The 24,697-nt window shown below is 46.9% G+C and overlaps 1 protein-coding gene across 2 annotated transcripts; it reads right to left on the bottom strand.

The window, feature by feature from the left end:
- Positions 1 to 6,640: 6,640 nt before the first annotated feature.
- LOC131900515 (cytochrome P450 4F4-like) lies at positions 6,641 to 24,114 on the bottom strand. 2 transcript variants are annotated; one of them, XM_059251763.1, is made up of 12 exons: positions 23,917 to 24,114; positions 20,233 to 20,377; positions 16,676 to 16,729; positions 16,458 to 16,585; positions 14,606 to 14,727; positions 13,142 to 13,412; positions 9,461 to 9,527; positions 9,148 to 9,277; positions 7,578 to 7,711; positions 7,425 to 7,489; positions 7,204 to 7,286; positions 6,641 to 6,836 (listed from the first exon to the last, which is right to left on the bottom strand). In XM_059251763.1, the coding sequence occupies exons 1-12, from the start codon at positions 24,112 to 24,114 to the stop codon at positions 6,659 to 6,661; spliced, it is 1,575 nt and encodes a 524-aa protein (XP_059107746.1). In that variant the 3' UTR covers positions 6,641 to 6,658. The 2 variants fall into 2 exon arrangements, with proteins under 2 accessions (XP_059107746.1, XP_059107743.1); XM_059251760.1 differs by having other exon boundaries at positions 23,911 to 24,114.
- Between the last annotated feature and the right edge of the window lie 583 nt (positions 24,115 to 24,697).

Here is a 24,697-nt window from a genome sequence, read left to right on the forward strand (position 1 = left end):
TAATTTTTATTTTGCAATACAATTAAGTTCTACATACAGGCACAGATTCCCTTGTTCTCCCCCCTCCCGCCCCCCTCACCTTCCCCCCAGCCCGCCCCCCATTCCCATCTCCTACAGGGCAAAGCCTTCCCCACAGACTGAGATCAACCTGGTGGACTCAGTCCAGGTAGGTCCAGTCCCCTCCTCCCAGGCCAAGCCAAGGGACCCTGCATAGGCCCCAGGTTTCAAACAGCCGACTCATGCAATGAGCACAGGACCCGGTGCCACTGCCTGGATGCCTCCCAAACAGATCAGGCCAATCAACTGTCTCACCCACTCAGAGGGCCTGATCCAGTTGGTGACCCCTCAGCCATTGGTTCATATTTCATGTGTTTCCGTTCGTTTGGCTATTTGTCTCTGTGCTTTATCCGACCTTGGTCTCAACAATTCTCTCTCATATAAACCCTCCTCATTCTCGCTAATTGGACTCCCAGAGATCCACCTGGGGCCTAGTCATGGATCTCTGCATCCAGATCCCTCAGTAGTTGGATGAGGTTTCTAGCACGACAATTAGGGTGTTTGGCCATCCCATCACCAGAGTAGGTCAATTCGGACTGTCTCTCGACCATTGCCAGCAGTCTGTTTGTTTATCCATTCTTCAGTTGAAGGGCATCTAGGTTGTTTCCATGTTCTGGCTATTACAAACAACGCTGATATGAACATAGCTGAACAAGTGCTCTTGTGGTGTGGTTGAGCATTCCTTGGGTATATGCCCAAGAGTGGTATAGCTGGATCTTGGGGGAGATGGATTCCCAATTTTCTAAGAAATCGCCATATTGATTTCCAAAGTGGTTGTACAAGCTTGCATTCCAGGGTGGGTTTCTTTAGCCAGCCTCTTTTCCCTACAAAGAGGGTGAAAGGAAGTAGAAGACAAAAGAGAAAGTCTGGCTACTGTCCCAAATTGTCTGAGTGACGCTGGGGCTCTCAGGGGCTGTTGCCCAGAAATCACCAGAGTCAGCTGGAGCACTGTGGCTGCTCTGCTTTAACCACCTGGGACCCTAACAGCACCCCAGACATTTGCTGAGCTCTTTCTAAGCCAGGACAGTACCTTCCATCCAGGATAGTGCCACCTCCCCCTAGCCTGGCACCCTTTTTCAGGAACGGAGTCTCTCCCACAGCTCCTCTCTTTCCTCTGTTGTTGTTCCTGGACCCTGATCTGAAGGAAGTGATGGGACCATCACTTCAGCTGTGCCAACCAATCCCTCCCAGGCCTAGCTGCTTCCCCCACCCTTGGCAGGAGGCCAAGGAGAGAGGGTTTGGGTCAAAGAGGAACTAAGTCAGGGTCACACAGCATAGGAACCAGACCCTGAGCATTCGGCCCCTCCCATGTTTGTGGAAAGACTAGGGAAGGGCAAAGGTGATTCTAAGCCCCACATTTACAGTTGCCCCTGCCCTTTCAAGGACAGAATATATCTAGTATAATCATTAACTTGGGACTTCAGGTGCCAGGAGACCATGAACTTCTTCGTATGATCATTGGCGTGAAGGAAGGCTTGCAGGGTTTCTTGGTGCAGAACTTGAAGGTTCCAGAATGCCTGTCCACCAATTGTACACCTGGCAGAAGTCAAATCCCACCTACAAGCCGCCCAGGGTCTTCGTGGGCAGCTTTTTCTCTGAATCTGTTCAACTATTGATTTCCTGGGTCAGATTCCTGAGATCAACAGCCCAGGTAGAAGGACACAGCTGAGGCTGGTCTAACAGTAGACTGGAGATGGGGAGGAGGAGAGAAGGCACGTGGGGATGAATCTGAGAGGTGACCTGCACAGATGAGGTCAAGAAGGGGAGACTGGAGCTGTTGGAAATAAGGTAGCAAGTTAAAGGAATGAGTGAAAATGAAGTATTTTGTTTAATACATAACCCTATAGAAAAGACAAAAAAAGATGACTTGCGCACTTATTTGGCGCAAGTCAGTGTTTTTGTTTGTTTCTTTTTGTGTGTATGGGTGTCTTTCCTGACTGTATGTCTGTGCGCCACATGCCTGCAGTGCCCAGGAAAGCCAGAAGAGGGCTTCCTATCTCCCAGAATTGGAGTTACAGATGGCTGTGAGCCACCATGTGGATGCTTGGAATAGAATCTCTGCAAGAGCAGCAAATGCTCTCAACCTCTGAGCCATCTCTTCAGCCAAGCCTGCAGGTTTTTAAAACCTTCTGATCATAAGAAATTCCTGTTCTTTTTTTTCTATAGTCTGGAACTTGTACCCCTCTCAAACTTCCCATCTCATAGCCCTAAGACACAAAACCTCCTCCAATGAACCTCTTTCCCCATCCTAGGCTCCATCACACAGAATTTTTCTAACTAGAGTTCTGAGGCAAGGGGGCACCAGATGCCAACTGGGGGAAGGAGACCTAACACACACCTCTCAGCACACCTCACATTGAAATGGGACATAACAATCCATTTCTTTACAGAACTCTTGGTTTTATTTTATTATCATTATTATCATCTCATTTCACCATATTATTATGTTTTAATCATTCCCATACTTTGGAGAATTCTTACTATACTCAAAGTAAGTGTGTCAAATAACCATATTCCCCTCAGTTCGTTGTTCCTAGTAAAATCTTTCTTTTATATGAAGGATGGAGGTCACTTATATAATATTCACTCTTCTTTATTATTTTCATTTAAATTTTGAGGAGAGCACTGTTTCAAGTCATGCCTAGCATATGGTAGGACTCACACATGTGACTTCTGAACAGACAAACACGCATGTTCTTATTGGCATGACTTATGGCCTTGGACACTTCCATTCATCTTGATGTTTTCTCACATACAGATTGAAGGGCATATCAAGGTTTCGTGACTATTAAGTTAAACCAAGCACGGGCTAAACCAACACTCCCTGTTACATGGCCAGCATGCAGCTCTTGTTTGTCATTGTTTGTGACAGAATAAAGACACAGTCTGGGTCCCTTTGCCACATTCATCAGGGAACTACTTGTTTGTAAACATCTGTTGTACATTTCCTGGTCCTTGATAATCTTTTACAAAAGGTGTGAGCCTGTGGCTCTGGGTTAGAAGCTGCAAAAACCTGGGGTTTTCCATTCTCCAGCTGTGTGATCTTGGATACACAAGCTGGCCTCTCTGAACCTCATAGAGAGGGTATGCCTGTGAGGGTTGCTGGGTGGCCACTGATTATGTGTCCTACAGAAGCAGACCCTGATGTGAGAGGTCAAGTTCAAATTTATTTGGGTGTTATTCAAAGACAAGTTTCAATTGCCAGGTGTCTCTTTGGAAGAGAACTCTTGGAAACCAGTAAGGCAGTGGGGAGGTCAGATGGGCCGAGGAGGCAGGAAAGAAAGGCAGCTGAGGAGGGAGGTCGGTACAGAGACAGTCAAGACTCAGACATGGTGGGGAGCTCTGGAAGACAGAGAGCATACACAAGCACCTCAGAACCATCCTACTCAGAGTGAGGGAGCTGTGGCATTTACCCACTCTTACCATCCCTGAGAGCTTCAAAGGTCAGAGTTTCTTTCAAGTGTATGGTCTTTATTACAAGAGTCAGGCCTAGGGACAGGGGCAGGAGACTCTGACAGCAGCTTCAGTCATGAGCACAGGCCTGTGTGCACAGTTTTAGTCACTCATTGGTTCCAACACAAACGCACACACATCCCACACATACATCCCTACCCCATACTCACACACCCACACACACATACATCCCACACATACATCTCTCCCCCACACCCACACACATAACACACACACACACACACACACACACACACACACAGCCCATACATACATCCCTCCCTGACACCCATACACACACACACACACCACACAAACACACACACACACACACACACACACACATACACACACATGCCACACATAATGCACATACTCAGATACCATTCAAGTGTTAGTATTCTCTTTGATTTCATTAATAATTCTTACAATCATCTTTTTGAATATTTTGCTGGGATTTTTTCTAATTTACTTACACGGAATCTGTTGTTTTAGATTTCCATGTTTTAGAATGGTCCTACTGCCTTGATTTTTTATCTTTATGCCAAAACTGAAAGTGTTATTTCATTGAGTGGATTTCCTTTAATTAGCTATATTCTTTCAGCTGCTGAATGAGCAATGATAAAATAAGGCTAGGCTAGAGAAGGATGAGGTTCACAGTTAATAGCTAAACCCATCAGTTCACATTCTCAAATATGATTGTCTATATCATTCCAAGAACAGCATATCTACCATAGAAGCAACCACAATTCCAAGATATTTCCACCATGTAAATATAATGATGAGTTAAAAATAGCAATTCACAAAAAAAATAAAATAAAAAAAAATAGCAATTCACTCAACTTCAATAACTATTTGGAGATAAGTAGTGGTGGTGATAACAGTGGTGGTACTTAGTGTATGAAGACACTAATTTCTAAGGCTAGGCGTGGAAAGGATGTCAGCTTCGTATGTGGATCACTACTAAATCTGAAAAAAATGAAGGTGGGGGAAAATGTCTGGAAAGGAGAAGTCGGAACTGTCAGAGTTTAAAGATTACTAAAAGTTATAGTTAAGGCACAAGAAGAGGAGGAGATGGAGAATATGTTCATTACTCGTCTCCCCTGCTGTGGAAAAATAACTGACAAAGGCAATAAGGGAGGAAGATTTGTTTTTAGATCACAGTTTGAGGACACCATCCATCGTGACAGGCGGTGGCAGCAGATTGGGGCGGCCAGTCACATATCCACAGCCAGGCAGCAGGCAGAAGACTGTCAGTGCTCAGCTCCACTCACCTTATCCTTTATTTTCTCCTGGCAGATAGGGTGGTCTTCCCACATCAATTAACATAATCTGCATAATCCCTCAGAGACATAAATAGAAATTTGTCTCTGACATAAATTTAGACTCTGCCCGGTTGACTATCAATATAACCGCCACAATTCCATTCCTTGTCAATTTGACAATAAAACACACCTCTTTAAAACTGATTCTTGTCCTTACTGGCTCATGGCCATTTCATAATACAAAATGCATTTAATCCAACTTTCAAAAGTTCCTGTGAAACATCAAGAAAACTAACAACCCAGTTGAAAAATAAGGCATGGAACTGAACACAGAGTTCTCAAAAGACAAAAAAAAAAAAAGGGGCTGAGAGACAAGTGGAATGGCCGCAGAGGTCAGGAAATGAGTAAGAAGCCATGGAGGCAGAATTCCCAGGGGAGAGGACAGAGCAAAGTGGGATAAAGCACTGACGGGGAATAATGATAGAAGAGTTTCATGGGGTAGATGAGGAATATGGGGAGGGATAATTAACATTAAAGACTTTTCAAAAAAATCATACAGAAACCTACTACTGTCGAAGCTTCCTAAAATACATGCATACACGTATATAACAGGTGTTAAAATGGAGTTGTCCTGTGAAGGGGCAGCCATGCCTCTATAGACATCCAAGGATAACAAATGGAAAGCCCAGCTCCAGGACTGCGTTGCCTCTTTTGGAGTTGACCAGTCACCCTGCAAATAGGATTGTTTCATCACAACTTAGTTAGGCAAACAGAGGTTAAGCGCTGCTCCAAGGCACTGGCTTTGTTCTCTAGGTGGGGAGAGCTGATCTCATTGTTACCAGTTCCTGTGAGACGGTGCTACTAATAAAGGATATTCTTTTCCTATTTTGTTTACTTCCGTGAATGGAATTCTGTGGACTGGGATAAGAAAAAACATTTGGAGTAAGACCAAAGGCCAAGAAAACAAATGTGGCTTCCAAAGGAGGACACCAAACATTTAAAAAATCTTTTTGGAGTCCTGTTTTACTGTTTTCCCCCGTTTTGGGGGAGGGCTGTTTTTGTTTTGTTTTGTTTTTTTTATGTGGGACAGCAAGGCTTCGTATGTGCTGAGCAAGGGCTGCTCCACTAAGCCACTGAACTAGCGTGGGGTATGCCTGAAAGGCACTCAGGCCTTGCTTCATGCCAGAGTAGGAAGGCCCGAGCCGTTGCTGTCCACAGTGCTGAAAGACACCTAACATCATCACCTTCACCTCCTTGGGTTCCTCTCACGAGTGAAAACGGGCACAACAGCACAATGATCAGACACACTACGGAAGAACCAAAACTAGCCCGATATGGTGTCCCAAAGACTGCAGTTTCAGATGGCTGGAAGGCTGAGGCCGAGTTTCCTTTAAGACAGGCAGTTTGAAAACGACCCAGGGCAACACAGTGCAGCATCACCTCAAAAACCAAGCAAAATGATAGCTTGTTAGATTTAATATGCATAGAAACTTAGAACCCACAGAATCAGAATTCCGAGGTGAGAGAAGATGGGCATATGAGATTAGAATAGGGATCAAGGTGGTGTTAATGAAAGGTTTGCCCTCTGAGAATCTGAGTCTGTTTGGCCTTTCATCCTGTTCCCTCACCTGCTCGGTCACCTCCCCTTGGCTCCCTATTACCCAGAGTAGCGCAGCTTGGCTAGAGAATGAACCTTCACCATAGGAGTCTGTGATCATGCCGAGGAAGTCAGGGATCTTTGGCTCAAATCAACCACCGTGGCCACTGGGTGGATTACTTAAAGCCCCTGCTTGCAGGGTGACAGCACAGTTTGTGCTTTGCAATCCACAAAGGCAGACTCACGCCTATCTACCTACTAGGAAGTCCGGGGCAAAGTGGATGGGTCACTGTGCACCGGTGCTCAGCGGCTCCACCCGCAGCCACAGCCCGCCCTCTGCGCGCAGGATCAGCTCCGGCTTCCGGCGCGGCTCCTTGTCGTCGGGCAGGACGCGGAAGCGCAGCAGGGTGAGCGCCAGCGCCACCTTCATCTCGCTCATGGCGAAAGTCTGTCCTATGCAGTTCCTGCGGGAGGGCGAGGTGGGAACTCTGACTGCGCGGGGACCCAGCCAGGCACTGTCAGAACCAACCTGACCAGGTCTGCCGCAGCAACAGGGCAGCCTGAGGAGAGCGAGGGATGCTAGTATACCCGGGACTCCACTTAAAGCTTAACTTGCCCAGAGCTCAGACTGTAAAACAAATCAGCGAGAGGGCGGCACTCTCAGCTTTCTTGGCCGCACTTGGAACGTCCCAAACGGGCTCTCCAAACCTTGGTTTTTACTCTGATCAGGAGATGGGGGGAGGGGACCAGAAACCTCGACCATCTGAACTCCGCCCTTCTTCACCACCAGACCCAGATCCCGCTCCGTAATCCTGAGCTCTTTGGCCTCACCTGGGTCCCGCCGAGAAGGGAATAAATGCCAGAGGTGACCTGTCCTGGATGTTCTCTGGATCAAAGCGGAAGGGGTCATAGACCTGAAGAAGAGACCAGCCATGGTGAATGAGTGGCATCTACCAGCACAGCCAGAGACAGAGTCTTGAGTGTGCTGGGACAAGTGAGGTCTGATATCCTGAGGCCACTGGGAGATGAACAAGACTAGGGGCACAGCGCACCTCAGGGTCCTGCCACACGGTTGGGTTGTGATGGGTTCCAAAGATATTGATGATGCAGATGACGCCTGTGGGAAAAGGGACAGGCAGAGTAAGTTTGTGGCCTGATAAATCTTGCTGTGTGCCCAGGATGCTTCTTCCCTGTCCTGTGGGCACCTTTAGGGATGACTCTGCCATCTGGGAGGGAAATGTCCTGGGTGCAGCAGCGGGAAACCATTGTGACCGGGGGATGTAGCCGCAGACTCTCCTTGATGCACATGGTCAGGAAGGGCAGCTGGGCCAGGTCGTCCCTGAGGAACCCATCATATGATTAACCAGGAGTAAAACAGAGGCTGCTAGCCCCTGTGTTGCCCTCTTAACCTTTTCTCACAGTGGTAAAATAATCCCAAGAAGATCAAAGGATTAGGGAAGTGCTGGAGGAAATTTAGTCAGGCATCTTTAGAGAAGTTTTTTTTCCCCCCTGAGGAAAACAATGTTCACACCTGCTATTTTAAAAACTCAACACATTTATATTAAAATGACTATTTCTTATGGTAAAAAAAAAAACAAACACCAAAATCAAAAAGCAAAGAAGAAAGAAAAAGAATAAACTGATCTACTGTGTTTGCTCTTCTGACTTTCTCCCCATTTACATAAAACCTCTCTTCCCCTCACACATCTTGTTGTTGTTGTTGTTGTTGTTGTTGTTTTTCGAGGCAGGATTTCTCTGCAACAGTCCTGGCTATCTGGAACTCCATTGTAGACCAGGCTGGCCTCAAACGCACTGAGATCAGCCTGCCTCTGCCTCCCAAGCGCTGGGATTAAAGGCGTGCACCACCACCGCCCAGGTTCCCTCACTCATCTTGTCTACCTTCCCTTCCTGTAGATTTCTCTCCTCTCTCCTTGTTTTCCCTCAAGAGTTCTTTCTCCTGTCCTGCCACCTCCCTATCACCATACCCCTTCTTCCATCTCCCCTTCTCCATTCCTCTTTATATTTTTTCTCTTTCCCATACCCCTCCTGTTCCCAGTCACCCACCCCCATTACTGTCTTCCTCCTCCACCAGCCCATCTCATCCTTGGGCCTACCGCCCTATTGCCCAGTCTCACACAGATATTCAGTGACTTTCCTGAGGAAACATATCCTCTCCTCCTACACTTGCTTCTCTTACTCTCTATCCCATGCCTGCTGTGTGTCCGAGGGCTGTCTTGCCCAAAGACTGTTCTCCCACCAAGCTGAGAGCTCCTGAAAGACTGGTCTCTGGGCTGAGTCCTTAACACAGACTTAAGCTGGGCACAAATCAGAAAGCAAAGGCAGTGTGGGGGGTTTGATGAAGGAAGATTGGATGCATGGATGAGTCACAGGTTCAAGACAATATAGACATGATTTTATCCCCAGATGTCCCCTGCTAATCCCTGGGAAGAAGGTTAGGAAGTAATTAGGGAGCAGATGAACAACCTATCGGGAAGGGAAGACATGGGAAAATGTTATTAAGACAGAGTGGGGGGGGGGGGAGTGGAAGGGAAGTTCATTTACTCAACACGTGCAAAGTAGCACTATCTGCCCTCACATCATGTTATTTTTGTCAATAATTCTCTTTGAAGTCCACATCTTTCTGTTCCCGTGATGAAGTAGATGCCTCACCCACCAGCCAATAACAGGACAATCATTGAAAGAGTTCCCTGCCCCACCTGGGAAAGAAAACCAGGAGGGGGCACTCAGGAACAGGCCACCAGGACCTGTGCTCACCATTCAATCTCTGTAGATGCTCGGTCCCTCAGCAGCTCCCGCACCTCCTGCCGGCAGCGCTCCTGGTATTCCGGGTGCTTTGCTAGGTTGTACAGGATCCAGGAGAGCCCACTGGCCGTGGTGTCGTGGCCTGAAGAGTGGACAGTTAGACTTGGGTCTCTGGGCTGTTTCAGCACCACTATGCAGACAGCACTCAAGTGGTGAAGTCCTCAGGAGGGATGAGGAAAAGACAGAATATAGGGAACGGAGGGGCCCAGATTCCTGAGATGTAGAGACTCCTACCCCTTCTCTGGTCTCACAGTGAGATTCTCACCCTCAAACATGAAGGTGTCAGCCTCAGCTCGGATGTCCTCATCTGACAGCTCCTTTCCATCTTCATCCTGGAAACAAGGCAAGGTCTTACATCACACCACTTCTGAAGGCCCTCGTGTTTAACATAAAATAATACCTGGAGATCCTTTTCCAACCAGGCGCACAAGACCTCTGAACTCCTGCATTCCTCTTGATCACTGGAGGGACTCTGGCTAGCTTGAGCTTGGCAAGCATGGCTCGGGCAGGCCTTGCCCTTCTCCCCCATTCCCTCTGTCTTGCTAAAAACCATTAGATAATATTCCTAAAGCTAGCCACCAATGTCTATTTCCTTATTTGGCCACTTTGTCCTCCTGAAGCCGACAACCAAGTTTCAGCAATCAAAGTATTGAAGTCCAGCAATCAAAAGCCCCCTTTGGCTCACCTAATTAACATGCCCAATTAAAATTAAACACCTTATTCTAACACGGAGTTTCCCCCTTTTACCTTTATAAACTGCCATTTTCCAATGTGCCGTGTCTGTCTACACTCTATCTGGAGGCAGTGTTCTTCCCTACTCTGGGACTATACCCCTGCCCCCTGCCCCTTGTTCCCTTCTCCTGTTCCTTCATCCCCTACCTCCTGTGTTTGTCTCTTACTCCATGACCTCTATCCCTCTGGGGAAAATAAATCTCCTTTGTGCTGAGAACTTGGTCTTGGTGGTCCTAGGCCAATACTTTTCCTTTCAGTCACCATCACCAGAGTCCCCAACACACAGGCATTGTTCTTGGTTCCCCTGCCTCCTGTTTTTTCCTAGTTGAAGGAATCAAAGAGCCATGGATATTTTCCACTTCTGTATGATGAGTGATTTCTGTGGGAAAGAGTGACTAGCCACCTTGCATGGCAACTTGTCTAGGCAGTTAGAGACTAAGCATTGCTCTAAGTCAGTGGTTCTCAACCCATGGCAAACCACTGTCTCCAAAAATGTTTACATTATGATTCATAACAGTAGCAAAATTACAGTTATGAAGCAGCAACAAAAATAATTTCATGGTTGGGGGGTCACCACAACATGAGGAGCTGCATCGGACGGCCACAGCGTTAGGAAGGTTGAGAACCGCTGCTCTAAGTCATTCACTTTGCTCACTAGGTGGGGAGAGTGGATTTCCTTTTTACCAGTTCTCTACTGCCATCTGCTTTGTCGCCAAAGGTTGTATCTTCGGGACTGAAAGGTTTAGACTGACGGAGAAACAGGGCAAGATGACGATGCCACACTGTGTGCAGTCAATAAGTAAGCTTCCCCTTCTCAATTAGTCTTTTTCAAATGTTGGAAGCTATCAGGTTTACAAACCTATAAAATTTACCATAGTACTTGATTAAAGTTGTTCATATTCAACAATAAAGTCCCCTCTTTATTTGAGAAAGATCGAGAGAAATGTGGGGTGATTTATGTGAATTAAAATGTCACAGCTGGGCGGTGGTGGCGCACACCTTTAATCCCAGCACTTGGGAGGCAGAGGTAGGCAGATCTCTGTGAGTTCGATGCCAGCCTGGTCTACAAAGCAAGTTCCAAGACAGCCAGAACTACACAGAGAAACCCTGTCTCAAAAAAAAAAAAAAAAAAAAAAAAGTCACAATGAAATGGGTTATTTTATAGCTAAGAATTAATCTTAATACTCCTTGCTTGCTCTCCTGCCCCTTTCCTATCATCTCTTTACCTTTCGTTTACTTTCCCTCTCCTATTCCCCTCTTTCCTCTCTCTCTCATTGTTCATCCTATTGCCCTCTCTTAAACAAAGAAAACACAGATGTGCTAGCTGCCCTATAACCCTCCATGATTCATAATATGTGGGTCTTTCTCCTGTTGTGGTTTAAATGGCACTACAGGCTCATATTTGCATACTTAGTCCCCAGTTAATGAGCAGCTGTTTGGGAAGGATTAGGCGGTGTGGCCTTGTTAGAGGAGGTGTGGTCTGTTGAAAGAAGTGTGTCACAGGTGGGCTTTGGAGTTTCTCTCTGCCTGCTGCCTGTGGATCAGGATGTAAAGCTCTCAGCTACTGCTCCAACCTGTCTTCTTCCCACTATGATAATCATGGACCAACACTCAGAAACTGTAAGCAAGCCCCCAGTTAAATGCTTTCTTTTACAAGAGTTGCTTTGGTTATGGTGTCTCTTCATAGCAATAGAACAGTAACTAAGATAATGCTTCACATTCAGGTAAAATAATCAGATCACCTAGGAAAGGAAGATCTGGGAATAGGGAGTGATTACTACCTTCATAGCATGACTGCTATAATATGTGAGCTGCACTGATCATGAAGTTATGTGCAGCTCTCAACAAAGATATAGACCCAAATGCAGATACTAACTTAACAAGTGTACTGGCTGGTTTCGTGTGTCAACTTGACACAAGCTAGAGCCACCAGAGAGAAAGGAGCCTCAGTTGAGGAAATGCCTCGGTAAGATTCAGCTCTAAGGCATTTTCTCAGTTAATATCAATGAGACAGGGCCCAGTCCATCATAGAAGATGCCATCCCTAGGCTGGCAGTCCTGGGTTCTATAAAAAAGCAGGCTGAGCAAACCAGGGGAAGCAAGCCAGTAAGCAGCACCCTTCCATGGCCTCTGCATCAGTTCCTGCCTCCAGGTTCTAACCCTGCTTGAGTTCCTGCCCTGACTTCCTACAATGATGGACTATGATCTGGAAGTATAAGCTGAATAAACCCTTTCCTCCCCAACTTACTTTTTGGTCATGGTATTTGGTCTCAGCAACAGAAACCCTAAGACACCAAGGAAGGCCCTTCAGTTCCAGACCTAGAAAGGCTGTCCCCAGTGTTCTCTCTACAGTGTGTTTCTCCCTGACTTGTCCCTCTCCTTTCCTCGGATGCCTTCTATGGCTTCTAGATGTCCTCTCCATCGAGCCCAAGTCATTACTGAAAATATAAAACGTTGAATCATCTCACATTCAATACCAGCGTCCGTTGTTCTTTTAAAATCATAAACTTTTGGGAGCAGGGGAGATGGCTCAATGATTAAAAACATCCTCGCTGGGCGGTGGTGGCACACGCCTTTAATCCCAGCACTCTGGAAGCAAAGCCAGGCGAATCTCTGTGAGTTCGAGGCCAGCCTGGGCTACCAAGTGAGTTCCAGGAGAGGCGCAAAGCTACACAGAGAAACCCTGTCTCGAAAAACCAAAACAACAAAAAAAAAATCCTCACCCACACAGTGGCTTTAATCATCCACAACGTCAGTTCTAGGGGATTCAATGATTAAAAGCATCTTTACCCACATGGTGGCTTATAATCATTCATAACTTCAGTTCTAGGGGATTCAATGCCCTCTTCTGGCCTCTGCAGGTACCAAGCACACATGTGGTACACATACATACATGCAAGCAGACATTCATACACATAAAACAAAAATGATCTTTTTTTTTAAGGCATGAGGGGTAGTGCAAGCACATAGTATCAGAAGCTGGGTCAGCCAGATCCATTCATCCAGCCCTGAAGACAAGCCTGGCAACATAGTAAGATGCATCTCAAAAAAGCTACTAAAGCCAAAAGGGCTGACATGAATCTGTAATCCCAGCACTAAGGAAGCTGAGGCAAGAGGCACATGAGAGGGCAGTCTTGCCTATGTAATGAGACTCTATCCAAAAACAAAACAAAACAAAACAAAAACCTCAACTAATTAATGTTTAAAGGACCCACCTTGCTTAGCAGCAGCACATCAATGAAATCCAAAGTCTTGGACTTGGCCTTGGCCTTGATGACATCATCACCACTATGACTGGGCAGAGTGCGACGTCTCTCCTGGATGACGGCATCAGTGAAGTCATGCACCAGGCGGCAGGCCTTATAGAAGCGCATGCCATCAGGTGTGAGGCGGTAGAGCAGGTCCATGTGCAGAAGTAGCTGCTCATTTCTTTTTACAACTAGGGCACTGAGCTCCAAGATGGCAGCGATATACTTGCTGGGCTTCCTGTACAAGAAGAACATGAAGGGAAGCAAGAATGCAGCAGACCTAAAGCCTGAGGTGCATTTCTCTGCAGAGGGTGGGAACTAATTCCCCACAGGATACTGAGTAGCCCAGCTGATCTGGAAAAGATGACAACACATGATAAGCATGGGCTCTAAACTCTCAATCTCTTCTCTCCCTTTATTCCATTCCATGAGCCTAGGCATTTCTCTAGGCATCCACCACATAAGGTGGACACCAGACTCCTCTCTTTCCTCTCCGACACAGGGTTCAGTCCTGCTCTGCCTGTTCCCTAACATCGTCCACCCAGATCAGAACAAACCAATTCTTGCAGTTGGCCTGTGTACATCAACTCCATTTTCTTTTAAAGGGCAGTCACCATCTGCAGAGCTCTGGTCTAGTCACACTCATCGTTGGTCTACTATGTCCATTCCTGGCAGAGCGGTTGTTCTAGACACAGCTTGACAGGTCTTTTGGTTGATACATCTATACCCTAGTCAAGGTCATGGAACCCTCAAATGTGTTGCCTAGGTAGATGTGACCATTGAGGGGAGAGGGTTAGAGGGCTGAGAAATATCTAAGCAAACATAAAATGGAGTCAGAACATTGGATGGTATTACCTTAGTCATTTCAATTATGGGGGTGCCTTTAAAGAGATGTTAAAACCCTGGCATTTTTCTCTCTCTCTTTACTTCTTAGCTGCCTGTGTTTCCTCCAAGACATGCTTCCTCCATGTATAGTTTTGGGTACATATCCAAAAGCAATGAAATCAAATCATAATGAAACCATGAGGAGAAAAAAAAAAACCTCCTCAATTTGGTAATCTTAGATATTTTGTTACAGAGACAGAGCAATGAAGAGCTTTCATGGTTTCCTAGGAACCACAGCATGAAGTTCCACACTTTCCTTGGCTTTAATGTCTGTATGTTTAGTTACTGTCTACTCTTTCAGCCTCATCCCAAAATGCCTCATGCCGGATGCCCACAACCTGTGTCATCTGAATCTCTGTTCCCTTTTCTGAACAATTTCACCTCATGGATGGGACTACTCCACCCCCACCTCCACCCAGGGGCTCACTGTCAGCTCTGACCCACTTCCTCCATGGAGTCTCTTCCACCTCTCTGGACAGTGTTGCCTCCTCCACCTCTTGCCTTGATTCTACAGACTGGGTTCCAAGGCCCAGAGTTGGAACTCACTCCTGACAGTTGCTGTCGAAGCTGAAGACACATTTCTGCAAAGTGTCCAAGGTCATCAGGCTGATGTTCTCAAACATGTCCAGACGGGCGCTGCCCCCTGAGGCCAGGTGCAGCCACTTGGCCTTATTAAAAAAAAAAAAAAAAAAAAGAGAGAGACAATGACGCTGTTGGATCTTGGCTCCCTGAGACTCTGCTCAACCGCCACTACTGTAACGGACACCCTCAAACCAGCCAATTCCATCTGAATAATTGTGGAAGTTGTGACTACAGCAGATGAAGACCCAAGACTGGCTCAGAAGTCCTGAGTTCAAGTCCAAGCTCTGATTCCTGTGCTCTGTGCTCCCTCAGTCAGTTCATTTCCCTCTCCTGGTTCTTGTCGGTCACATCTTTAGTTGATCTGATTTGGTGTCTGCTAAACTGAGAGGAAATCATACGCCACCATGTGCTCAATTCCTGCAGAATGCCTTGAACAAGGTCTCTGATACATATGTCCCTCAGGTTTATCGTTAAGGAGGAAAAGGTAACCCACGCACCTCACAGGCTTGTGGAATTAAGTTGGCCAGCATAGATTATTGGATTGGTTGGATCTTAGCATCAGTTCTAGCCTATGATAAACACTCAATACATGGTACCCCTCTCACCGTCACTGCCATAAACAGATTTCAAAACTATCCCTTTGTTGAGAATGCTAGACTTCCATTGTTCCTTGAGAAATTTTGTTAGACATGCCAAGAGTGAACCGTCATGATATTCTTAACTTGGGCTATTTTCAGATGTCATTGCAGAAAACCTATAGATACAGCAATGATTCCCCATGGATAAAAATAAGACTAAATTCTGCTTGTTATAAAACAGATTCCCTGAGAGTCAGTAACATTTATTATATATAGTAATATTTATTATAGCTTATTATTAAAATTCCATAAGACTCAGTCATATTATTCTAATATCATTATATTGTATTAGGATGTAAGGCACTCCGATTACAGCCCACTAGATTTGCTCTCATGGAATGTGGCCCCATTGAAGAAAGGATAAAAGCTGGAATGATATACATGCTATTTGCAGTGCGGTGAGTTAAAGTCTGGCTTTTCTATCTAACCTCAGAATCTAGCATGTTCTAGCAAAAATCCATAACAAGTAAACAAGCTAACAGTTTGCAAGGCAGGAATCACTCTGTGACCATTACCCCAGTTCTTATCTTGGTCAGGTACCACATTCAGCACAGTGTGATTTTCCAGCAATGTCCAGTAGACGGTGGAGCCTATTTGACTCTTTTTTGATTTTGTGTTTGACTTATGACTTGACCAACAGAAAGTGGTAAGATGCTAAGGCCACAGTTTCAGGTAAATCTAAACTTCTGACCCTATCCAGCTTCTCTCGGGTGCCTAGTAGGGGAAGAGAATCATGGGGAACACCTGTTCCCCCTGCGGAGTCCATCCTAAGCTATCTTAAAGCCTGTATGTTCTGAACATGGCAGAGCTGAGCCAGGTTAGCTGAGCTGCCCAGCTGATCCACAGCTGACCATAAAACACCAGGGACCTAGATCCTGTCCAGAAGAAATAGCCAGTGTGTTTGGAAGTGCCAGACTGAGTCTATGTTCAGTTTTCAGGGCACCGAAAATTAACACCTGAGCACCTACCACATGCAGGGCCACGACTCTATGGTATCATCACAGACAAAAAGCAAAGATTTTAATCCTAAATCACATATGAGAAATCAAACCTTAGGGGGAAACTGCAACAGGCCAGCATGGCCCTTCAGAGCCAGTACTGTGGACTGGATCTGTCTGCAGTCCCATACCACCCCCACCCCCACACTCCAGCTGGGAACCTCAGTTCCAGGGACTCACATGCATGATGTTGGTGCTGTCATTGAAAATCTTCACATACGGCTTCAGGATGTTGAAATGGAAGGCAGGTGTCAGCATGCGACGGTGGCGGCTCCACTTGTCACCAGCACTCACCAAGAGCCCATCCCCTGAGAGGGTAACCATTGGCAGTGGGCAAGGGTGGCACCTTTCTCTGAGCCCCAGGGCTGCCCCCAATCACCTCACCTGCAGGGACTCACCCAGCCAGGGTTTCAGGAAGCTGTAGAAGATGGCATCCTTTGGGGCAACAGCAGCTGACACGAACAAGGATTATCAGGGACCAGGAGAATGCAGTAATGAACTTGGGGAAAATGTGGTGCCCTCATCAGGGATGTGCATGTCTTCCTCAAACCAGCACAACAAGATTCAGGGGAAGGACAGGGGTAGCAGAGAGTAGGGGAGAGGTAAGGGGGAACCAGACCAAGCTTTAGAAGGAGGTAGAACAGAAGTATGGCCTGACATTGCACAATACACCCAAGTATGCATTTATATGGCTCCTACACAGTCTAACATGCCAACACAGCACAACACCCTGGAGGCATTTACACAGACCTAGCACATCCATCCATCTGGCACTTTCTGTCATCTCCTGAAATATACATGTGATACAGATACACATGACCTAACATGTGCTAACATGGCTAAAACACACATAATCTTCTCTGACATGACCATACCTAATGTAACATAAAGTATGATGAATCTCAGTGTGTCCCAGAAATTATCTTAAAATGGTCACATTAGGGTGTAGAGAGACCGCAGACTTGGCAAAGTGTTTGCCATGCAAGTATGATGACCTGAGTACTATCCACATAAAAAGTGGAGTGTGGCAGCATGCACTTTAAATCCCAGTTTTTTGTTGTTGTTTTTTTTTCCAGAGCTGAGGACCGAACCCAGGGCCTTGTGCTTGCTAGGCAAGCACTCTACCACTGAGCTAAATCCGCAACCCCTCAATCCCAGTTTTAGGGAGGAAAAATCCAAATGGATCTCTGGCTATTCAGCCTAGCCTAATCAGTGAGCCCCAAGGCCTAGTGAGACTCTGTTCCCCAAAACAAGGTGTGTGGTTCATGAAGAATGATGCCCAATGTTGGCCTCTTATCTACACTCACACACACACACACACACACACACACACACACACGGACACGGACACGGACACACACGGACACACAAATGCAAGTACACTCTCAAACACACACATATATCTGTACATAGATTTAAACACTAATAGTCACATTAACCTCTCAGATGTGAACCAGGTGTGATCCAGCTGGGTGCCAGACATGGATCTACACTAAGACCTGCCTCACACAAATCTCAAATAACATCTCAGCCATGTCTCAGTGGAACTCTGGATGACAGATATCAGACAACCCTAAACACAGTCAAAATGTTATCGAGAAGGAGAAAAAATACAATCCCAAATAACTTCTCGGACAACCACACAGAACCCAACATGTCCACATGTCAGTGGCCCCTTAGGAGTCCCATATAGGGCCATCTTCACATGATCCCAGGTATGAACCATGTTTAGGGACAACATATACCAGGTGTTATGGTTTGAATGTGAAATTTCCCCCTGTGTTGTAAGGTTGGTTCCCAGACAGTGGCTCTGTTTTGGAAGATTCTGGAGACTGTAGGATGGGGAACCTAACTGGAGGAACTCGAACAATTACCTGGGGATTGTATCTTCTCTTTTTCCCTCCCTCTTCTTCCCTCTCTCTCTCCCTTTCTTCTTTCCCTTTCCCAATCTGGACAACATGTTATGAACTGTTATACATCACCACAAACAACTCTGAAACCACTAGCAAAAAAGCGATTCCTCACTTAAATGGTTTATGTCACAGTTACCTGGCAAGGCCGCCACAGCCCCACCAGCCTGCCTCAGGTCACCTGACCAAGTGGAGACAGCGCAGATACCTCAACAGTGGGCAAGCTGGGGCCAGTGCAGTGCCCACCTGGAGCAGAGAGGAGGGGCTTCACAAAGGTAGGAAGATGCTGGTGTGGCAGCGCACGTCTTTAATCTCAGCACTCGGGAGGCAGAGGCAGGTGGATATCTATAAGTTCCAGGACAGCCTGGTCTACAGAGAGAGTTCCAGGACAGCCAGGGCTCCACAGAGAAACCCTGTCTCGAACCCCGACCCCCACGTCAGGACTACACAAATGGCCACCAGCCAGGGCCCCTCCAGCACGCCTCCCCAACAGTGCACACTAGGGCGGTTGTACAGGACACCGTCTTCCTGTCTCTGCATTAGAGGAAAGAGGCTGCCAGAGAGGTGGATTCTCTGTGCATGAGGCAGATGGAGCCCTGAGAACTCTATCCAACCCTTTCTCATTCTCTGTGCTGAGCTCTGCCCCGCTTCCTCCAGACATCTTTTATACACAGTAATCCTCAACCCTCAGTTAGAGGGACAGAAAGACACATTCAGGATCCCCAACACAGCATTAACCCGGGTTCTCTTTCACCCATTCTCGAGGCCCTCAAGTCCCCTGCCCACAGTCTCCCACACAGTAAGTGGAGTATCTGAGACCTGAGCCTGGGACGGTGCACCAATAGCCTGAATCCTTACCCGTGCATCCCCAGACACTAGCGCCAGGATCCCCAGACTTTCCAAGACCAAAGAGAAGCAGAGAGACTTAAACAGGAGTTTGTCCTGTGGCTCAGACCAGGAAATTACAATTAATTACAAGCCCAGAGCTCCTGGGAAATCCAGGAGACAGGCAAGCTGCCCCATGGAAATGAATGTCTGAGGCTCATCACTTGGACCTTGATGAAAAGCTTTCATAAAACAGAAAATGGACTACAGGAAGGTAAAACAGACCTAAGGACACAGATTCTTATGTCATTGCTTGAAAGCTGGATCCAGCCACGCTGGAAGACAATCCTCCCAGGTCTTTATAGTCTAGAGATTCCCTTTATTTCCTTCCATCAAACCAGGTGAGTTTTTACACTCACACCTGACAGAGACCTAGGCTTGCAGAGAGAGCCAGGGGCCTGCCTGGCAGATGTTTGAGCCATGGGCACTACGGAACTTTTCCTGTGCCAGTACGGTAATGTCAAAGGGCAGGGTAAGTGGGCCAGGCTGGAGGGAATTTCTTAAGAGGGAGTCTGGGCCTAGTTGGTGAGCAAGGAACATGCGATGGGCAAAGCACAGGAAGAGGAAGAATGGAGAAATAGCAACTGGATTCCCACGTTAGCATAAGCAGTCTCACTGCTGTGCCTGGGGATGGGATGGGCTGCAGTCATACATAGGCCCTGCACAGCCTGCCCCTACTTAAACATTCCTAGCATCAGGGTAGATTTGTCTTCATTCCAGATGCCTAGCTCTCTCTCCTGGACCATCACTACTCTGGCCTCTGGTCATGTCTCCTCCTCCAGGAAGCCTCCCTAGTTGCCCTAGCAGACCTCACTTCTCCATTCTGCCATCACCCATCTTCCTCAGGGTCATTCCTGATCACAGGTGGTTGGTGTGTCCTTGTTATCTCCTCCAAATTGGGTTCCTCTAGGACAGAGCCTTGCTCGTGGTCTCCTGGCATCCCAAGGGTACCAGGAATGCTAGGACGGGGAGGGGGAAATGACGGCAGTGGGGTAAGAAGAGACTGACATGGGATGGTGAGCACATGAAAGAGCAGAAAGGCGGAGAGAGACCGCGGGAGGAAAGATGAGGTTACTGCAGGGGCCACACAGAAGCATGGAAGTCAGGGCTAGAAGTTCTCAGATTCCCACAGCCACACCACCACCAACTCCTGTGGGTACCTGAGGCGCTGAGGACAGACCGGATGATGTCAGGGTGGCACAAATGGATGAGGGGAACCACTGGACCTAACCAGGTCATGAAGCCCTGGGGGTAGGTGGCCACCAGCTCAGTCATCTCCTTCATGCCTTGTTCCGTGGGAGAGGACTGGAAAAAAAAAAGACATGGGCAATCCCTTCTGAGATTGCTCTTTTTAGGAATCAGAATGGCTGGGCTAAGGGATGCCCACAAAAGAGGATGAAACCTAACTTCTGGCTGTATCCATGATGGTATTTTCAGAACACATTAGCATTCACGCTAGTAGACTGACTTCTGGCTGTATCTGTGATGGTATTTTCAGAACATATTAGTATTCACTTTAGTAGACTGGGTCAGAATGACCCACCATCCACAGTATTAGGAGCATCATCCAACCCACTGAGGATGCAAATGAAACAAGAGACAGAGGAAGGGAAAATTCACTCTTGCTTCCAAAATTGAGACCATCCAGCTTCTCTTGCCCTTAGATATCAAAATTGAGGTCCTTGACCTTTGGACTCCAACATTTGTATCTGACACTCCATTCTACACTTGGCCTTTTTTCTAAGACTGCATTGTTACACCACCAGCTTCCTGGTCCTCCAATTTGCATGTGGCGTTGTGGGATTTCTCAATCTCCATTATTACATAAGTCCAAACTCTATGTAACTGTCTATCTGTCTGTCTGTCTATCTATCCATCACCTATCAATCTGTCATCTATCTATTTATCTATCTCTCCTTACCTCCTCATTTGCTATAAGTGTATTGTGTGATTTGTTTATTTACATAACTATGTACGGAATTGTGCTACATAATGATTTTTAATGACTTATTTATTTATTTTATGTGCATTGGTGTTTTGCCTGCATGGAGGTCTGTGTGAGGGTGTCGGATCCCCTAGAACTGGAGTCACAGACAGTTGTAAGCTGTCATGTGGGTGCTTTGGAACTGAACCCAGATCCTGTGGAAGAGTAGCCACTGCTTTTAACCACTGAGCCGTCTCCCCAGCCCACATAATGATTTTTTTTTTTTTTAACCAACAACGTACTGTAAATACTGCCTTGGTCATATAAAATTATAACAGACCTGAAGATTATCTGTGGCTTACAACTTTTGCTACTATCCTTATGTTTAGATACATTTAGCTGAGTAAATACCATGATCTGAAGCTTGTCTGCAGTGTTCTCAACAGTACCGTGATATACAGGTTTGTATTCCGTGAACAATAAGTGGTCTCTCATAACCTAGATTTGCAGCAGGCTCCTCCATGATGGTTTGACTAAGTGTACTCTATAGTGTTAGTAAAATGACAAAATCACCCAGTGATGAATTTTTAAAGTTTGTCCTTGTTGCTAACTGGTACAGGGTGATGTTTGTGTGTGCACACGTATATCTGTGTATGAGTGTGTGTGCACTTGTGTGGGGGTGTGTTTGTGGGTGTTACTGTGTGTGTGTGCACGCCTTGCTTCTGCTTCTCTGGGGGCACTGATGCACTTCCTCAGCACCTTCAGCAGGTTCCTCCTGAAGCCTTTGGAGGTAACACAGCCTCTGCAATGAACGTGCAGCTGGATGTTACAGGATGGAGGAGGGAATCCCTGCTTCTTCTTGCTCTGTACCTATCAGTCATGTCTCAATATCAAGCCTGCATCTTACGTTCAATAAAGAAGTTATATTGTCACACTGTCTGCCTCAGAGAAGCCCCCTTTGTCTTGAGAAGATTAACTTCGCAGGTGGAATCAATTCCAGCCCCAGCAGAAGCCTTAAGCTCCTGAAAGGGACGTGTGTGGGCTACACTGTGGCCTCAGGGTTTGTCCCCAAGGTTTCTCTCACATGCTCTTCTGCCTGCCTAAGTCTTCAGTTCCAACTATGCAGAAGGGTTCAAACACTGGCGCCTCCAGCGGTGGCACAGCCCCAGCAGATCTCAGGACAGCAGAGAGGACCTCTACGTCTCCATGAGAGTGGCAGCTCACCCAATCAGAAACCACTCCCAAAGGGTAGAGGATGCTAATGCATGGTTGCAAGGACTTGTGTGCATGCTGTGAGCTCTGCTAGTTGTAAATGAAGCAACTGAGACCAAGTCAACCAGTGGAAAGAATGGACCTATGTCAAAGTTCAAATGTTGAATAAAGGTTAGAGTCAGGGAAGGCTCATGGAAGGATGAGTGGATACTCTAATCCAGGTTTTGCAACAGGCCTCAGTGATCCATCTTAGCTGAAAAGAGCAGTGTAAGGAAGGTACGATCCTGGAGGTGAGGGATCAGAACAGAACTCTCCTATGACCCAGCTGTGCCCTGAGTATATTGGGGGAGGCATAAAAGTCCCTTCTGGAATGAAGTAGAAACCCAAAGATGGACTAACAGAAGGAAATTGACCAGACAGGAAGCTGACTCTGAATCAGGGCCCTTCAGGAGGCCTGAGCAGCAGACAGTGTATGAATGTGAAGGGTCCTGGCTCTGTTGCAGCCCATGCTGGGAGCCCTTCAGTGTGTACTAGACAGGAAAACAGGCTAGAAATAAATCCAGAGTAGACTAGGGATGGAGAACAGTTGGCACGGACTGTGTGGCAACCATTGCTGCTTGACAAAGTTCCAGCATTTCATCATTGCGGACCACACTTCTCCAGCACCTTTTTACCTTCATTTTTAATGATTCTCAATATTAATGCCTTTCCCTTTGGGAAATTTTGTGCAGGCTTTCGTAAATGATAAAAATGTGTACAATGGTAGACTCTCTAAACAAAATATTTCTTTGGAAAAAAAAATCCCCACCACCACAGAACCAGGAATTCCATTGTGCCCTTCTAATTACATCAAGAACAGCAAAGTTAGAGATTTACTAGACACACCTGATCCCAAGGATGAAATACCTACAATCCAGATCCAAGCCTGAGGCCATAAGGGCAAGAGTTCAGTTAATAAATAAAGAGTAATCAGAATGATATAGTATAATGGGGAAAGAGTAGGACATCAGGACCTTCCCTTTGGGAGCATATGAGGGCAGCAGCCCCATACAGAAAGACTAAGAAATTGTAGTATAGTGACTGGTCCCCAAAAGTCCTTTTCCCAAGGTCAGGCATTTGGATAAGGGTCTCCATTCCCTCGGGGGCTTGAGAAAGTCTCCTGCTTGCTAAAGCACTCATTCTCCTTATCTCTGGCAAGTGGAGCTTGTGGCCCTTTCGTTAACATGACTGGTGTCTATTGTCAAGGTAGATTTCTCAACCACTGATCTCAAGCCACACCCCAGTTCGCATGCCCTCTTCTCGCCCATTTAATCCTATGTGCAACTATAGATTATAGAAGGCGTATTCTTCTCTCAATTAAACACTGTTGGCAACCATCCTGATTCAACCTCGGATCATGTCTCCCCACACCCCACTGACTCCACACATTCTCTTTGAGACCTGAGTGCCAAGCAGGTCTCTGGCTAACACAGATGTGAGAAAGGCTTGAGACGGAACACACAAAGACCCTAACCCATTTTACCCCCAATTCCCTGATCCACGGGGAATCTCTGCACCCTCAAACCCCAGCTCCTAGCCCACGCCAATCCCTGGCTCTGTCCATGCACCCTCATACTCAGATCCCATGCCACCCTACTACTAACTCCTTGACCACTGGGAGGTCCCTGCACCCTCATACACCCCTAACCCATCCTGTTGCCACACTCACCATGCCCAAGTGACCCCAAAACCAATTCCTCTTGGGTGGCTGAGAGAAACCACGGAGACGACGACACTTTCCATACAAAGTGAAGATCTGGATGAGGCAGTGGGCCAAGAGCCAGGAAGCCCCAACCAAGACAAAGAAAAGCCATGGTGAGGCTGACATGGGCCCCAGTCCCAGCCAGGATAGGTCCAGATGTCGCATCCTACAAGATAGATGATAGAATGTGAGTTCCTGAGTCTCAGGGAATCAACAGGAGCATCCTGTAACGGTGGACAGGATAGAGAGTGTGAACCTGGTGTCAGATCAGGTGGTGGTGGAGACCCACTGCAGGAAAGAGGCAGTGAAACAGGACATGATGAGTAGAACAAGAGGAAGATGACAAGGGAAGACGGAGAGGGGAGTCTGAATAGTGTCCCACACTGCAGGAATGACACTAAGATTTGTAGGAGCTGTTACCCAGAAGCCACCGTATTTTCTGGGTCAGCTGGATCACTGGAACCACCCCGCTTTAGCCATCTGGCTCCCCAACACCACCCTAGACATGGTCAGATCTCTTTCTAACCCAGGACAGCACCCTTCAGGTCCACCTCCCCTAGCCTGGCACCTTCTCTCAGGAGCCGTGTCTCTCCCACAGCTCCTCTCTCTCTTTAGAACCTCTTTGTCTTTGGCTCATTGCCTAAAGGAAATGATGGGAGGCTGGGCTCATCTGTGCCAGCCAATCCTTCCCAGACCTGACTGTTTCCTCCTAGCCTGGGCAGGAGGCCAAGAAAAGTGGGCTGGGTCA

This window comes from Peromyscus eremicus, unplaced genomic scaffold (assembly GCF_949786415.1).
Source record: "Peromyscus eremicus unplaced genomic scaffold, PerEre_H2_v1 PerEre#2#chr22_unloc_1, whole genome shotgun sequence".
Lineage (NCBI taxonomy): Eukaryota > Metazoa > Chordata > Mammalia > Rodentia > Cricetidae > Peromyscus > Peromyscus eremicus.